The 16,336-nt window shown below is 64.1% G+C and overlaps 2 protein-coding genes across 2 annotated transcripts in view; one reads left to right on the forward strand and one right to left on the reverse strand.

The window, feature by feature from the left end:
* Window positions 1-5,501, forward strand: part of ZNF740 (zinc finger protein 740) — a 6,032-nt gene extending 531 nt beyond the window's left edge. Inside the window, exons 2-5 of the mRNA XM_074929416.1 lie at window positions 1,748-1,838; window positions 2,230-2,346; window positions 3,149-3,267; window positions 3,373-5,501. Coding sequence (XP_074785517.1) covers window positions 1,748-1,838; window positions 2,230-2,346; window positions 3,149-3,267; window positions 3,373-3,462 — 417 coding nt within the window. The 3' untranslated portion in view covers window positions 3,463-5,501. The remainder of the gene's footprint in view (window positions 1-1,747; window positions 1,839-2,229; window positions 2,347-3,148; window positions 3,268-3,372) is intronic.
* Window positions 5,502-5,804: 303 nt separating this feature from the next.
* Window positions 5,805-15,977, reverse strand: ITGB7 (integrin subunit beta 7). Its single transcript, XM_074929556.1, has 15 exons — window positions 15,910-15,977; window positions 15,752-15,825; window positions 14,629-14,833; window positions 13,548-13,718; window positions 13,232-13,473; window positions 11,835-11,993; window positions 11,640-11,735; window positions 11,462-11,551; window positions 11,221-11,361; window positions 9,993-10,180; window positions 9,392-9,615; window positions 7,635-7,857; window positions 6,581-6,810; window positions 6,068-6,228; window positions 5,805-5,949 (listed from the first exon to the last, which is right to left on the reverse strand). Exons 1-15 carry the CDS (start codon window positions 15,974-15,976, stop codon window positions 5,887-5,889), a joined length of 2,334 nt encoding a protein of 777 aa, XP_074785657.1. The 5' UTR covers window position 15,977; the 3' UTR covers window positions 5,805-5,886.
* Between the last annotated feature and the right edge of the window lie 359 nt (window positions 15,978-16,336).

The raw sequence follows: 16,336 nt of genomic DNA on the forward strand, positions 1-16,336 counted from the left end.
TTCATTTTTTTCTTGAGTTTTTTGCTCCTTTAGTTACTTTTTCCCCTTATAGTTGGTTTTTTTTTTGTCCTTTAGGTTTTTTTCTCCTTTAGTTTTTTCCTCCTTCAGTTCATTTTTTTCCTCAATTTGGCTTTTTCCTCCTTCAATGTGATTTTAGCCTTTAATTTCATTTTTTCTCCTTTTTCTCATTTAGTTCATTTTTTTCCTCCTTTAATTTTTCTCTTCCTTTAATTCGCTTTTTTCTTCTCTTTGGTTTTTTTCCTCATTCAATTCAGTTTTGTTCCTAGTTTGATTTTTTCCATTAATTTAATTTTCTTCTTTAAATTATTTTCTTCTTTCAGTTAGGATTTTTCTTCCTTCAACTTTTTCCTCCTACAGTTCCATTTTTCCCTCCTTCAGTTTGTTTTTTTCTCCTTTGTTTTTTCCCTCATTTCATTCCATTTTTTTCTCCTTCAATTTGTTTTTTTTCTTCATTGATTTTTTTCTCCTACAGTTTGATTTCCTCCTTCAATTTGGTTTTTTCCTCCTTCAATTTGGTTTTTTCCTCCTTCAATTTGGCTTTTTCCTCCTTCAATTTGTTTTTCTTTTCTTTGATTTTTTTCTCTTACAGTTTAATTTTCTCCTTTAATTTCATTTTTTCCTCCTTCAGTTGGTCTTTTCTACATCCAATTGTTTTTTCCTCCTTCATTTTTTTTTCCTCCTTCAGTCTGACTTTTTTCCTCTTTCATTTGGCCTTTTCCTCTTTCAGTCTGGCTTTTTCCTCCTTCAATTTGTTTTTCCTCCTTCAGTTTGTTTTTCCTCCTTCAGTTTGTTTTTCCTCCTTCAGTTTGTTTTTCCTCCTTCAGTTTGTTTTTTCCTCCTTCAGTTTGGTTTTTTCCTCCTTCAGTTTGTTTTTCCTCCTTCAGTTTGGTTTTTCCTCCTTCAGTTTGGTTTTTTCCTCCTTCAGTTTGGTTTTTTCCTCCTTCAGTTTGTTTTTCCTCCTTCAGTTTGTTTTTTCCTCCTTCAGTTTGGTTTTTTCCTCCTTCAGTTTGGTTTTTTCCTCCTTCAGTTTGGTTTTTTCCTCCTTCAGTTTGGTTTTTTCCTCCTTCAGTTTGTTTTTTCCTCCTTCAGTTTGTTTTTTCCTCCTTCAGTTTGTTTTTTCCTCCTTCAGTTTGTTTTTTCCTCCTTCAGTTTGGTTTTTCCTCCTTCAGTTTGGTTTTTTCCTCCTTCAGTTTGGTTTTTTCCTCCTTCAGTTTGGTTTTTTCCTCCTTCAGTTTGGTTTTTTCCTTTCCTTCAATTTGTTTTTTCCTTTTCAATTCGTTTTTTCTCTTTCAATTCGTTATTTTCCTCTTTCAATTCGGTTTTTTCCTCTTTCAGTTTGTTTTTTTCCTCCTTCAGTTTGTTTTTTTCCTCCTTCAGTTTGTTTTTTTCCTCCTTCAGTTTGTTTTTTCCTCCTTCAGTTTGTTTTTTCCTCCTTCAGTTTGTTTTTTTCCTTCTTCAGTTTGGTTTTTTCCTCCTTCAGTTTGGTTTTTTCCTCCTTCAGTTTGGTTTTTTCCTCCTTCAGTTTGGTTTTTTCCTCCTTCAGTTTGGTTTTTTTCCTCTTTCAATTTGGTTTTTTCCTTCCTTCAGTTCGTTTTTCCTCCCCCAGTTCATTTTTCCTCCCTCTAATCAGCTATTCCCCTTTCCCAAATCCATTTTTTTCCTCCCCTACTTCAACTTCCCCCTCCTTTAACATCCTTTTCTCCTCCCCTAATCTGATTTCCTCGAGGCTCTCCACCCGGACAGCGAGAAACCCCGCAGCCGCAAAGAGGACGAGACGGCCGAGGTGTCGCAGCCGAAGAAATCCATTAAAAAGGCAGGTCCTGGGACCCCGATCTCGGGGGGCAAAGGGACTGGGGTGGGGAGGGGGTCGGGGGGGGGCAGGGCTGGGGGTGGCCGGGAGGGTGCTGGGTTGATTTGGAGGTTGGGGGGGGGGGGTTTTGGGCCAGGAACGGGCGCGACTGACCCAGCCCTCCCTCCCCGTGCCAGCGCCGCAAGCGGGTGGCCGGCGCCGAGGGACCCAGCCGCTCCTCCCGGAGAGGATCCCGCCTCGGCAGCCAGGTTTGCCGCCGTGCAGGAGGAGGAGGAGGAGGAGGAGGAGGAGGAAGATTTCTCAAACTCCGGCAGGCGCAGGACGGCCGGGGGGGGGTTTTTGGGGGGCAGATTTTGCCCCCCCCCTCTATGCTGACGCTGGGAATCTTTGCCCTGCAGGTGGTGGACAAAACGGTTCCTTCCAGCTGGGGATCCCCAAAAATTTCATCTGCGAGCACTGCTTCGGCGCCTTCCGCAGCAGCTACCACCTCAAGAGACACATCCTCATCCACACCGGTAACGCGGCCCCTCCTGCCCTCCCTAACGAGCGCGGTCACCGAATCCCGGAATCGTCCGGGCTGGAAAAGCCCCTGAGGCTCCTCCAGCCCAAGCATGACCCTCCCCCTGACCCCCCCAACTGCCCCAGATCCCTCAGCGCTGGCTCAGCCCGACTCTTCAACCCCCCCAGGGATCCCGGGGACTCCCCCCTGCCCTGGGCAGCCCATTCCAACGCCCAACAGCCCCTTCTGCACAGAAATCCTTCCTCAGAGCCAGCCTGACCCTGCCCTGGGCAGCTTGAGGCCATTCCCTCGGGGCCTGGCGCTGGGGCCTTGGCTCCAGAGACTCATCCCCCCTCTCTGCCCCCTCCTGGCAGGGAGTTGCAGAGGGCCAGGAGGTCTCCCCTCAGCCTCCTCTTCTCCAGACTGAACCCCCCCAGTTCCCCCAGCCGCTCCCCAGCAGACCTGTGCTCCAGACCCTGCCCCAGCTCCGTTGCCCTTCTCTGGCCACGCTCGAGTCATTCAATGGCCTTTTTGGGGTGAGGGGCCCAGAACTGAACCCCCTCAGCGAGGGGCGGCCTCCCCAGTGCCGAGCCCAGGGCTCAGATCCCTTCCCTGTCCCTGTGGCCACGCCAGTGCTGACACAAGCCAGGATGCCATTGCCCTCCTTGGCCCCCTGGGCACACTCTGGCTCATCCTCACCCCCCAGCCCCTCTCTGACCGGCAGCTCTCCAGCCACTCCTCCCCAGGCCTGTAGCCCTGCTGGGGGTTGCTGTGTCACCCTCATTAACCCCCCCCATCCTTTTTTCACGACACCCCAGGCGAAAAACCTTTCGAGTGCGACGTCTGTGACATGCGCTTCATCCAGAAATACCACCTGGAACGTCACAAGCGCGTCCACAGCGGGGAGAAACCCTACCAGTGCGAGCGCTGCATGCAGGTACCACTCCCCAGCCTCTGGGAAAACTTGAGGAGCCCCCCCCCTGCCGAGAGTGTTTATCACTTCTTCCCCCCTCGTTGTTTTTTTTTTTTCCCCCCCCCGCAGAGCTTCTCCAGGACAGACCGGCTGCTGAGACACAAACGAATGTGCCAAGGTTGCCAAACCAAGACCCCCGACTCGCAGTTGCTGCTCTAGGAGCCGAGCTGAGCAGCGCCGGGGGGGGGGGGGGGTGGATGTTTTTCCTTCCTCCTCCTCCTCCTCCATTTTACTTCGGTTTTTTTGCCCCCCACACCCCAAACCCCTGCCCCGTTCCAGCCCCCCCCAACACACCGCGGGGGCCGGGGACGAACCGGCCGCTCGCCTGGACTTTCAGCCGACGCCGCTGTACATAACTCGGAAGATGAGCTGGAAAAACCTTCTCCCACTCGGCAGAAAACGCAGGCAGCTGCCTACAAACCTGCCTTTTACCCTTTTTTTTTTTTTTTTTTTTTTTTTCCCCCCCCCCGCTCCCCATTTTATTCCCAAGTCCTGCCCTCCCCCTCTCAGGAAAGGCTTGGACGCCTCCAGCCCCCGACCGCTTCCTTTCGGCTGCCGGACGGGCTCGCGCGGGCGCTCGGCTCTCAGGTAGGAGGGTCTCGCAGGGAGGAACTGTTTCTAAAACCCCCCCCCTTTTTTTTTTTTTTTTTTTTTAATTTTTTTCCCCTGCTAGTTTTTAAGAAAAAAAAGAAGCGTTGACAGGGCACCGGCAGCGAGGGGGGGGCCCCCGTCCTGCCCGGCGGCGAGCTCTGAGGCGCTTCCCTTTTTCTTTTTGAGTTGTTGGTTGTTTTTTTTTTGTCTTGGTTTTTCTGTTTTCTTCTCCTTTCCGCGCGTGTTTTCTGGCCGTTGCCTTCGCTCGCCTCCAACCCCGGCTCCAGAGGGAGGGGGGAGCAGGGAGGGGGGGGCCAGGGCTGCGATGCTTCTTTGGCAGGGGGAGGGCATGAGGTGAGACAGAGCCTCACCCCAAAATGGGGCCGTTTACTGAAAAAACCCCAACATTGAGGGGGAGACCCTCGGCCCGAACAGCCCCGCAGCCTCATAGAGTGGGAGGGGGGGCCCCCCCCCCAGCTCCCAGCTCTCCTCCCTGCAGGGGTTGAGGGGGGGGTCACCCCTGCTCAACACCCCCCCCCACCCCCCCCCCCCCGGTCCCCAAACCGTATTTTGGGGGACGCCGGAGGGGAGCCGGGCTCTTTGGGGACAGTCCTGGGGACACCAAGGGGGCCTGGCAGCCCCCCCCAGCTCCTTCCGTGACACCCCCCCCAGAGCACAGACTGCAGGGCTGTCCCACAGCAAATGCTCCCACGCTGAGGGGGGGGGACGGGACACACAAAGGGGCTAAATTTGGCTGCCACCCCCACCCCGGATCATTTTGGTGCCCTGTTGCTCTTCCTGACGCTGCCAGGAGCCGGGGTTGGTACCGAATGTGGCCGAGGGGGGGGCGGCGGGGTTTGGGACCCCCATTTTGGGACACAAACCCCCCCGCACACACACCCCACCCCCCCGGTGATGCTGCAAGAGGAGCTTCAGCTCGGGCAGCTCCGGGCACGGGGCTGGAGGTGGGACCTGAGCCCCCCCCCCCCCCCCCCCCCAACTCTGTCCCCATCGCGGCCTTTTGTGTCTCTCCAGGTTTTGGGGGGGCGCGGGGGGGGGGTTTTGGGGTGTGTCACACCCTGTCCCAGCGTGGGACACCCAAGAGGGGGGGGCTGACAAAACCCGGGAGTGAAACCGGCAGCGCCGAAGTTTCACCGCCTGCACCCACGAGGGCAAAAGTGCAGCGGCCGCACCCAACACCCCCCCCCCCCCCCCAAAAAAAAAAAAACAACCCTGGAGCCCCCCCAAACCGGGGAAGGGGGCACACAGGGGATGCCCCAAATCGGGGGAGGGGGCGTAGGGGGACTCCCCCTGACACCCCCCACTGCCCCCCCCCCCCCCCCCTCAGCACGAAGCCCTCTGGCTTCATTTTTTTTTGGGGGGGGGGGGTGGGGTGGGTTTTTTTTGTTGTTTTTGGGTTTAATACACTTCTTTTGCTATGGGGGAAGGGAAGGGGGGGGGGCGGGGGGGGGCAGGGTGTGGCCCCGGGGCTCACCCTGCATCACTTTTAAACCGTAGTTTTTTTCTAAGCCGTCCCCAGCGTGTGTGTGTGTGTCCCCCCCCCTCAACCCCAGCCCCACCCGCAGCGTCGGTCCCCATGTCATATCCCCCCCCCCTGCCCCCCCCCCCCCTCCCCCCCAACCTCACCCCGGCCTTTAGGGTTTATTTAAATAAAAACTCGTCGGGTTTTTTCTTTTTTCTAACCCAGACTCCGCTTTTTAATTTTTGAAGATTGGGGGGCGGGGGGGGGGGGGCTGAATCTGGCTGGGAGCTGCCCCCCCCCCCCCCCCCCCGGCCCCCTACGCTCCCTCAGCACCCCCTGACCCCCTTTCCTGGGGCGGGGGGGGGTGTGTGTGACATTGTCACCCGTTGGGGACAGACCCGCCTGTTACTGAGGGTCTTCCAGCATGGTGAGATGGGGGGGGGGGGGGGGGGGGATTTCCTTGGGCTCGGTGCCCCCCAGGGTGGCTCTGGGGTGTCCCCGTTGTCCCCTCACTCCGGCAGGTACCTGGGGTTGACGGTGGTGGTGGTGGCACTCTTGAAGAGGGGGTTGTTCTAGGGGACACACACACACACACACGTGTGACATGAGGGGGTGTCTCACAGCCCAGTGTGCGTGTTTTAGGGGGCGGGGGGGTGTCCCCAGTGTGCGGGGGGGGACACGCAGAGTCACCTCGTTCCAGCGGGCGCGCTGGCATTCCCGCTGGAAGCGCCGGTATTCCCGCCGGTCGTAGAGCTCCAGGGACAGGCGGGACAGTCCCAGGGCCACCAGCCCCAGGGCCACCAGCCCGGCCACCAGCCCGGCCACCAGCTTCTCCAGGTCTATTGTCCCACCTTGGGATGGGGGGGGGCAAGTTTTGGTAGGGGCCCCACCCTGCCACAGCGTCCCAGGGGTGCAACACACCCCCCCCACACAGATCTGGGGGGGTCCCTTGAGCTTGGGGGTCCGAGCAGCCTCCCACCCCCCCACCCCAGGCATGAGGGGGGGAGCTGGATTTATTGGGGTGCAGGGACACCCCCCCCCCTGCTTTGGGTATCCTTTGGGGTGCGGGGTCCCTCAGGAGAGGCCCCCCCCCCCCCAGGGCAGGGGGCCATGAGGGGCTTTAGGGTGCAGGGACACCTTGCCCCCCCCCCAGGTCTCTTGGGGTGTGGGGGGGCACGGGGGGGGGGGTGTCCCCGCACTCACCTTCTTCAACCCAGACAGTCACTGTCACCTCCCCGTCTTCATCCTCCTCCTCGCTGCCCCCCCCTCGATGAGGAAGAGGAGGACGCGGCCGTCCTCGGTGGTCTCCCGGCACCAGCCGGGGGGGTCCGGGGGGGCCGCGGGGAGCAGCCGGGTGGTGACGCGGGCGCAGGCGCGGCTGCAGTTCCCCCGCAGCGGCCCCCCCCCCCAGGGCCACGCAGTCGGCGCAGTCCCTGGGGACCCCCGGGACCCCCCCCACCTCGTCAGGGCGCTGGCCCTCTGCCCCCCCCCCCCCCCCCTCCCCCAGGGTCACTGCCATCGCCACCCCATTGTCCCTGTCAGCCCGTCCTGTCCCCACACCCCCCCGGTCCCCCCTTCCCTCACATCCTCTGTCCCCCAACCCCCCCTCTCCCCACCAGTGTCCCCATCCAGTCCCCTGTCCCCATCCCTGTCCCCACACTCCCCCCCCGGCCACCCCATTCCCCCACGTCCCCTGTCCCTGTCCCCCCAATCCCCCTGTCCCCTCCGTGTCCTGCGTCCCCTGTCCCACCATCCCATCCCTGCCCACGTCCCTGTCCCGTCACTGTCCCACTGTCCCCACACCCCCCAGCCACCTCCTTCCTTCACGTCCTCTGTCCCCGTCCCCTCCATGTCCCATGTCCCCTGTCCCACCAGCCCATCCTCTCCCCACCAGTGTCCCCATCCCTGCCCATGTCCCCTGTCCCCACACGGCCACCCCATTCCCCCACATCCTCTGTCCCCGTCCCCACCAGCCCCCCCGTCCCTGCCATGTCCCAGTCCCACACCCCATCCCGTCCCCTGTCCCCACACCCCCCCGGCCACCCCCTGTCCCCTCCATGTCCCCAGTCCCACACCCCATCCCGTCCCCTGTCCCCACACCCCCCCGGCCACCCCCTGTCCCCTCCATGTCCCCAGTCCCACACCCCATCCCTGTCCCTGTCCCCACACCCCCCCGGTCACCCCCCGTCCCCTCCATGTCCCCAGTCCCACACCCCATCCCGTCCCCTGTCCCCGTCCCCCCGCTGCCGGGGCTCACCGGAGGCGCTGGCAGGGGGTGGGACAGGCGGGACAGTGGCCGCAGAGGGGTCCCCCGTAGCCGGGCTGGCAGCGGCAGGTCCCGCAGACGCAGCGCCCGTGGCCGCTGCACTCGCGGCCCCCCCGCAGGCACCCCCGGGGGTCCAGGGGGCACCCGCAGCCGCGGCCCCCAAAGCCCTCGCGGCACCGGCACCTCCCGCACACGCACTCGCCCCGCTGCGGGCCTGGGCAACCGTGTCGGGGTCACCACAGGCCACCGCGGGGTGTCCCCTCCCTGTCCCCCCACCCGCCCCTCTGGGGGGACCCGGGGGCAAGTGACAGGGACAAGTGACACCACGAGGTGTCCAAAGGCAACGGGACCCCCATGGGGACACGCGATGGGGGGGGGGGGGGGGAACACGACACCCATGGGGACAGGGGCAGGTGACAAGGATGGGACCCTGGGGACATGTGACAGGGACAAGTGACACCACGAGGTGTCCAAAGGCAATGGGACCCCCTCGGGGACACGCGATGGGGGGGGGACACGGACACAACAACCCAAAGGGACAGGGGCACCCGGTGAATTGCCCCCCCCCAGGGAATGGGGACCTGTGGGGACAGGGGCAGGTGACAGGGACGGGATCCTGTGGGGACAAACCATGGGGCAGGAGCCATGTGGGGACATGCTGCGGGGAGGGGACAAGGGGACACCCCCCCCCATCAGGGATGGGAACCCCAAGGACGGGCATGGACGTGGCCCCCGTCTCCATCCTGCATCCCCCCAACTTCCCCTCGTGTCCTCATGTCCCCCCCGTGTCCCCAGGTGTCCCCGTGTTCCCCTGTGTCCTTATGTCATCCCCATGTCCCCATCGTGTCCCCACGTCCCCCTGCATCCCCCTGTCCCCCCTTGTCCCCATGTCCCCCTCCATGTTTTCCTGCGTCCCCATGTCCCCCTGCATCCCCCTTGTCCCCATGTCCCCTGTGTGTCCCCATGTCCCCATATCCCGCCCTTGTCCCCAAGTCCCCCCATGTCCTCCCGCATCCCCATGTCCCATGTCCCCAATCCCCCCTTTGTCCCCATGTCCCCCCATGTCCCTTGTGTGTCCCCATGTCCCCCCTTGTCCCTATGTTTCCCCTTTGACCCCCCCGTCCCCCCCTTGTCCTCATGTCCCCCCATGTCCCCGTGTGTCTGTGTCCCCCCTTTGACCCCATGTCCCCCCTGTCCCCCCTTGTCCCCATGTCCCCTCATGTTCCTTCCGTGTCCCCATGTCCTCCCTTGTCCCTATGTCCCCCATGTCCCCCTCCGTGTCTTTCTGTGTCTCCATGTCCCCCCGCATCTCCATGTACCCCCCTTGTCCCCATGTCCCCTGTGTGTCCTCATGTCCCCTCATGTCCCTGTATCCCCCCCTTGTCCCCATGTCCCCCCACATCCTCCCACGTCCCCATGTCCCCATCCTCCCTTTGTCCCTATGTCCCCCCTTTGACCCCATGTCCCCCCTATGACCCCATGTCCACCCTGTACCCCCCTTGTCCCCATGTCCCCCGTGTGTCTCCGTGTCCCCCCTTGTCCCCATGTCCCCCCCGTGTCCCCCCTTTGACCCCATGTCCCCCCATGTCCCCCATGTGTCTCCATGTCCTCCCTCGCCCCCATGTCCCCCCCCCGTGTCCTCCCTTTGACCCCATGTCCCCCCTGTCCCCCCTTGTCCCCATGTCCCCTTGCCCCGCTTTGACCCCGTGTCCCCCCGTGTCCCCCCATGTCCCCCCGTGTGCCCCCACCTCCGCAGAGCAGCCCCCCGTGGCGCTCGCAGCCGCCGCTGTCGCACTGGCAGAACCTCCCGCTCAGCCCGGGGGGGCACTCGCAGGCGCCGCAGACGCACCGGCCCCTCCCGCTGCAGGGGGGCCCCGTGCTGTTGGGGGGCAGACACCCCCCCCTCGCCTCCGCCGCTGCCGCCGCCGCCTCCTCGCACTCGCACCGACGGCCCCGGCGGCCGCTGGGACAGCTGGGGGGGGTGTCAGTTACGGTCAGCCCCACGGAGCCCCCCCCACCCCACGGACCCTGCCCCATCATCCCCCCCCCCCCACATTGCCTCCATCCCACCCACAAACCCCCCCCAGCCCCCCCATCGCCTCCATCCCACCCCCTGGACCCCCCCCCAGCCCCCCCATCGCCTCCATCCCCCTCCCTGGACCCCCCCCAGCCCCCCCATCGCCTCCATCCCACCCCCTGGACCCCCCCCAGCCCCCCCATCGCCTCCATCCCACCCCCTGGACCCCCCACCCTGCGCCCCCACCCCGTTCCCTCCACACCCCCGATCCTCATCCCTCCCCCCATTGCCCCCCTACTGCCCCCCCCACCCCGTGCGCCCCCCCCCGGTACCTGCAGACGCCGCAGCGGAAGGTGCCGCCGTGGCAGGGGGGGTCCCGGGGCTGGCGCTGGGTGCAGGAGCACCCGCAGAGGGTGCCCAGCTCCAGGCTCAGCTCCTCGGCGAAGCCCAGCACCCGCAGCCCCACCCGCTGCCGGGACCCCAGGCAGGCGCCCGCCCGCACCCGCACCGTGAAGGTCACCTGGGGGGGGGACACACACACACATGGCACCCGTGGGGACACCCACGGTATGGGGGGGCACTCACGGGGACACCCATGGCACAGGGGGGCACCTACGGGGACACCCATGGCATGGGGGGGACACAGCCACCAGGACACCCCTGGCATGGGGGGACACCCATGGCACAGGGGGGCACCTACAGGGACACCCATGGCATGGGGGGGACACAGCCACCAGGACACCCATGGCATGGGGGGGACACCCATGGCACAGGGGGGCACCTACGGGGACACCCATGGCATGGGGGGGACACCCATGGCACAGGGGGGCACCCACAGGGACACCCATGGCATGGGGGGGACACAGCCACCAGGACACCCATGGCATGGGGGGACACCCATGGCACAGGGGGGCACCCACGGAGACACCCATGGCATGGGGGGACACCCATGGCACAGGGGGGCACCTACAGGGACACCCATGGCATGGGGGCGACACAGCCACAAGGACACCCATGGCATGGGGGGGGGGCACCCACAGTGCAGGGGCACCCAGGGGGGTCACGAATGGCACAAGGGGACACAGAGGGACACACGGACACGTGGGGTCCCCCCCATCCCTGCCCGCTGCCCACAGGGCCATGTCCCCCCCCCTCCATGTCCCCCAACCTGTGTCCTTGCCCCCCCTGCACCCCTGTATCCCCCCATGGCCCCCCCATGACCCTTATGCCCCCCATGTCACCCCCATGTCCCACCAACGTCTCCCCAATACCCCCCCCCATGCCCCCCCCATGCCCCGCCATATCCCCCAATGTCCTCCCGTGTCCCCCAATGTCCCCCCATGCCCCTCCATGACCCTTATGCCCCCCCCCGGGTCCCCCCCATATCCCCCAATGCCCCCCCATATCCCCCAATGCCCCCCCGCCAAGTCCTCCCATGGCTCTTATGTCTTTTCATGTCCCCCAATGCCCCCCCACACTCCTTATGCCCCCCCCATGTCCCCCCAATGCCCCCCCCCCCTCCCCGTACCCCTGCCCCCCCCCCCCCCCACGTCCCCCCACCTCCTGGTTGACGCGGACGCCGGAGCAGAGGCCACCGTGGGAACTGGGGGGGCCGGGGGGGCCCCCGCAGTGGGACTCGTAGCTGAGGCTGATGCCGGGGGGCAGCGGCGAGTGCTGCAGCTCCACCGTGGACGAGAGGCTCTGGGGTGGTGGGCGGGGGGGGGGCACCCATGGGTGTCAGCACCCCCTGACCGCCCCCCCCAGGGGTCCCACGTGTGTGTGTGTGTGCCCCCCCCCTCACATTATAGGCGTCGGCGATGAGCTGCACCACGTTGCTGGAATCCTCCCGCAGTTCCCCCACCACCGACTTGGGGATCAAACGGCTCAACTCCTGCGCGGGGACAGCGAGGGGGGGGTCAGGGGGGGACCCCAGGGACCCCCCCACCCTAATTTAAGGACCCCCCCACACACACACACACCTGGTAGATGGGGACGGTGGGTCCCGTCACGGCGAAGATGGGCTGGATGTTGGCGGCCGAAAGCACCTGGGCCACGTGTCCCACCGAGGGGTAGTCCTGGAGAATTAAAGCGGGGGGGGGGGTGTGGTTTTTTTGGGGTGTTTCCCCTCAAAAATTTTAAAAATGAAAAAAAAAAAAATGTTTTTGGGGACGTACATAGAGGTGGCTCTTGGTGTAGACGCCGCTGGCGTCGAGGTGGCAGCGGGTGTCGCTGGGCAGGACGACGCCGCCCAGTTTCCCGTCGCCGGCCGTGTGGAAAGTGTCGTCGGAGGCGAAGAGCAGCAGGCGGGTGGCGGGGCGCCAGCCGATGCGATCCTGCGGGGCACGACGGGCTCGCACGCGCGTGTGCGCCGGCACGAGTCGGGCGGTGTGTGTGTGTGTGTGTGTGTGTGCGCGGGGTGGCGGGGAGCATGGTGGGAATGCGCAGACACAAACCCCTTGGGGGCTTGCCCGCGCACTCTTGCGCACACGCACGTGCACAGACACGCTCCTGTGCGCTCTGGCACACGCACTCTTGCACACGTGCACCCTGACATGATTCCTTGTGCTCTTGCACGCTCTCCTGCACACACACTCTTGTGCACATGCACACTCAGACACACTCCTGCGTGCTCTTGCACACATGTACCCTGACATGATTCCTTGTGCTCTTGCACATGCTTTTGCACACATGCACACTCAGACACCCTTCCTTGCACTCTAGCACACACGCTCTTGCATACATGCACTGACAGCTTCTTTGTGCTCTTGCACACACTCTTGCATTTACACACGTGCACCCTGACACTCTTCCTTGTGCTTTTGCACACTCTCTTGCACTCACTCTTGTGCACGTGTACTCTCAGACACGCTCCTGTGTGCTCTTGCACATGCGCTCTTGCACACATGCACCCTGACATGATTCCTTGTGCTCTTGCACGCTCTCCTGCACACTCAGACACACTTCCTTGCACTCTTGCACACATGCACCGACACGCTTCCTCGTGCTCTTGCACACACTCTTGCACATTTACACACATGCACCCTGACACGCTTCCTTGTGCTTTTGCACACTCTCTTGCACACACTCTTGTGCACGTGTACACTCAGACACGCTCCTGTGTGCTCTTGCACACGTGCTCTTGCACACATGCACCCTGACACACTCCCCTGTGCTCTTGCACACTCTCTTGCACTCACTCTTGTGCACGTGCAGACACGCTCCTGTGTGCTCTTGCACACGCGCTCTTGCACACATGCACCCTGACACGATTCCTTGTGCTCTTGCACACGCTCTTCCACACATGCACACTCAGCCACACTTCCTTGCACTCTTGCACACACCCTCCTGCACACCCGCACCCTGACACGCTTCCTCGTGCTCTCGCACCCATTCCCACTCACCCACGTTTCCTCGCGCTCTTGCACGCTCTTACACACACATGCACACACCCACCCCCCCCACCCCCCCCCAGCAGCTCTCCCCGGCGCCTCCTCACACCTGCGCCCCCTCCCCTCTCACACCAGCTCCCCCCCCGCCCCGCCCCGCGGCACACGCGCGTGCCCCCACCGACCTGGCACAGGGCCACCTGCATGATGGCGTCCAGGCCGCCCTCGGGCGCGTCCATGTTGCCGGAGACTCGCTGGCGCCCGACGCGTTCGGCGAAGGCCGCGGCGTCGCCGGTGAGGGACAGAACATGGCGGAAGGCGGTGGGGGGGTCGCAGGCCTCGTGTCGGCCCGGACAAGGATTCCGGAGTTTTTCCGGCGCCGTGCTGACGTAGGGCAGCACCGGTTTGTCCACGAAAGAACCGAAACCTGTCGAAGAGGCGGAATTGAGGCGTTTGAGCTCCCCCCAAACCCCACCCCAAGGCGCGCGGGGGGGTCCCCACCGATGCGGACGGAGGGGGTGACGTTGCGCAGCGCGGCCAGGAGGTCGCGGCCCAGGCGGCGGACGTGGGCCAGGTCGTCCCTCATGGAGTACGAGAGGTCCATCAGGTAGTAGAGATCCACGGGGTGACCCCCCGCCCGCCGGAACCGCACCCGGAAGCTCCGCTCCTCCCCTGGGGGGGACACCGGGGCGCGGGGAGGGGGGGTCAGGACACCTCCTCCCCGCCATGGCTGCCCCGGCTCCCCCCGCAGGCTGCCCCGGGCCTCCCGCCGCCGTTCTCCAGCTCCCCATCCCTCCCCATCTCCTGCTCCCACCCCCCCTCTGTCCCCCCATCTTCTCCAGCTCCTTCCACCGCTTCACTCTCCAGCCATCTCCCCCTCCCTCCATCTCCCCGTCCCTCCATCTCCCCCACCCCTCCATTTCCCATCCCTCCATCTCCCCCGTCCCTCCATCTCCCCCACCCCTCCATTTCCCATCCCTCCATCTCCCCCTCCCTCCATCTCCCCCACCCCTCCATTTCCCATCCCTCCATCTCCCCCTCCCTCCATCTCCCCCACCCCTCCATTTCCCATCCCTCCATCTCCCCCTCCCTCCATCTCCCCCACCCCTCCATTTCTCATCCCTCCATCTCCCCCTCCCTCCATCCTCCCACCCCTCCATTTCCCATCCCTCCATCTCCCCATCCCTCCATCTCCCCATCCCTCCATCTCCCCATCCCTCCAAGTTCTCCCTCTCCCCACTCCCTCCATCTTCCTCCACCTTCTATCTTCTTCCTCTCCCCCATCCCTCCATCTCCCCCATCCCTCCATCTTCCTCCACTCCCCATCCTCTCCCTCTTCCCATTCTCTCCATCTCCCCCATCCCTCCATCATCCTCCACCCTCTATCTTCTCCACCTCCCCATCCCTCCATCTCCTCCATCTTCCTCCACTCCCCATCTTCTCCATCTCCCCCATCCCTCCAATTCCTCCACCCTCCATCCTCTTCCTCTCCCCCACCCTCCTCCACCTGCTCCCTCTCCCCCCATCCCTCCATCTCCCTCCATCCTCTCCATCTCCCCCCCTTCCCCATGCCCCCCCTCACCGGGCCGTAGGAGCAGCTGGACACTCTGGGGCCTCAGCTGGATTGGGGGCCCCCCCTGCGCCCCCCCGGGGCGCAGCTCCTCATCCTCCAGCACCCTCACGCCGCCGCGGGGCTCCACCACGGCGCCGGGGGGGCACCCAGCGAGCTCCAGGGCCTCCCGCGGGGCGCAGCGGGTGGCTTCTGCCTGCCCCCCCCGTGTGAAATCCTGGGGGAGACGGCGGGGGGTGTCAGCACCAGAACCCCCTGCTCTCCCCCCTGCACCCCCCGGCCCTGAGAGACAGGAGGGTGCTGGGTGCTGCGGGGGGGCCACCCACACCCCCCCCCGCCCCGGCTGTTTGTTACCGAGGTTTTGCTGCTTCCTGGTGACAAACCGCAGGGACAGGGACGGGGTCACACAAGGGAGGGGGGCGGGGGGCTGGCACCCCCTGGGCCCCACAGCTCATGGCGGGGGGGGCATAGACAGTGGGGACCCCCCTGGGACACTGGGGACCCCCAGGCACACGCTCCCCAGGGACCCTGTGCCCCCCCCCCCCCCCATCCGTGTCACACTGGGGACCCACATGGCACAGAGGGACCCCCAGGGACACTGGGGGTCCCCACGGCACCCAGGACCCCCCAGGAACACGGGGACCCCCCCAGAGACACCCCCAGGGACAGTGGGGACCCCCACGGCACCCAGGACCCCCCCAGGAACACGGGGACCCCCCCAGAGACACCCCCAGGGACAGTGGGGACCCCCACAGCACGCAGGGAGCCCATAGGGACATGGGGACCCCACGGGGACCCCCCCCGGGGACCCCCCCGGGGCACGCGGCCACCCCCCTGCGAACAATGGGGAATCACATGGAACCCCCCCTGGGACACGGGGACCCCCTGAGGACCCCACATCTCCGGGGGACCCCCCCAGGACCCCCCGGCACCCCAGTGTGTGTGTGTGTCCCCCCCCCGCGACCCCACGGAGGCAGCGACCCCCCCCCACGAGGTACCACGACTCCCAATAGCGGGGGGGGATCCCCCAAACCCTGGGGAGGGGAGGGTCAGGGTGAGGTGGGGGGGTGTGAAGTCCGGGGGGGGGACACGGGGGGAGGTCGGGGGGGGTCTGGGGGCTCCCCCCCCCACTCACCGGGTCCTCGCACCAGGCGCATCGCGGGTGGGAGCGGACACACGCCTCGCAGGTCGCCTGGGGCTCGCAGGACCCTGGGCGGGGGGGTCGGGGGGGGGTCAAAGGGTGAAGGGGACCCCCATCCCCCCCTGGGTGCCCCCCCCCTTCTCGCCCCTCACCTGCCCCGGCCCCCCCCGGGGCCACCAACAGAAGCGGCAACAACAGGAGCCCCCCCGCTCGCCCCATGGCCACGGCGCGGCTGGGGAAAGGGGGGGGGGGGGGGGCGGTTCCCCCTGGGGGGGCGGTTCCCCTGGGGGGGGCGGGGCCGCATCCTGTCCCGGGGGGGGGGGGAACCCCGCAGGTGCGGCTGGGAGGGGGGGGGCGCACCCTGACCCCCACCCACCCCACGGGGAGGAGCCGGGACACCGCGGGGGGGTGTCGGAGTGCTGCGGGGGGGGGGGGGGGGCCACAGGCGGGCTGGGAGGGGATGGGGGGATTTGGGGGGGCCCCGGTGTGCCCCCCCCAACACACACACACAACGGGGAGGGGGGGTCCCGACACACACACACACCCCCCCCCCCCCCGCGCAGAGTTCCCCATTGTCCT

The sequence above is a fragment of the Athene noctua genome, chromosome 30 (genome assembly GCF_965140245.1).
Source record: "Athene noctua chromosome 30, bAthNoc1.hap1.1, whole genome shotgun sequence".
Taxonomy (NCBI): domain Eukaryota; kingdom Metazoa; phylum Chordata; class Aves; order Strigiformes; family Strigidae; genus Athene; species Athene noctua.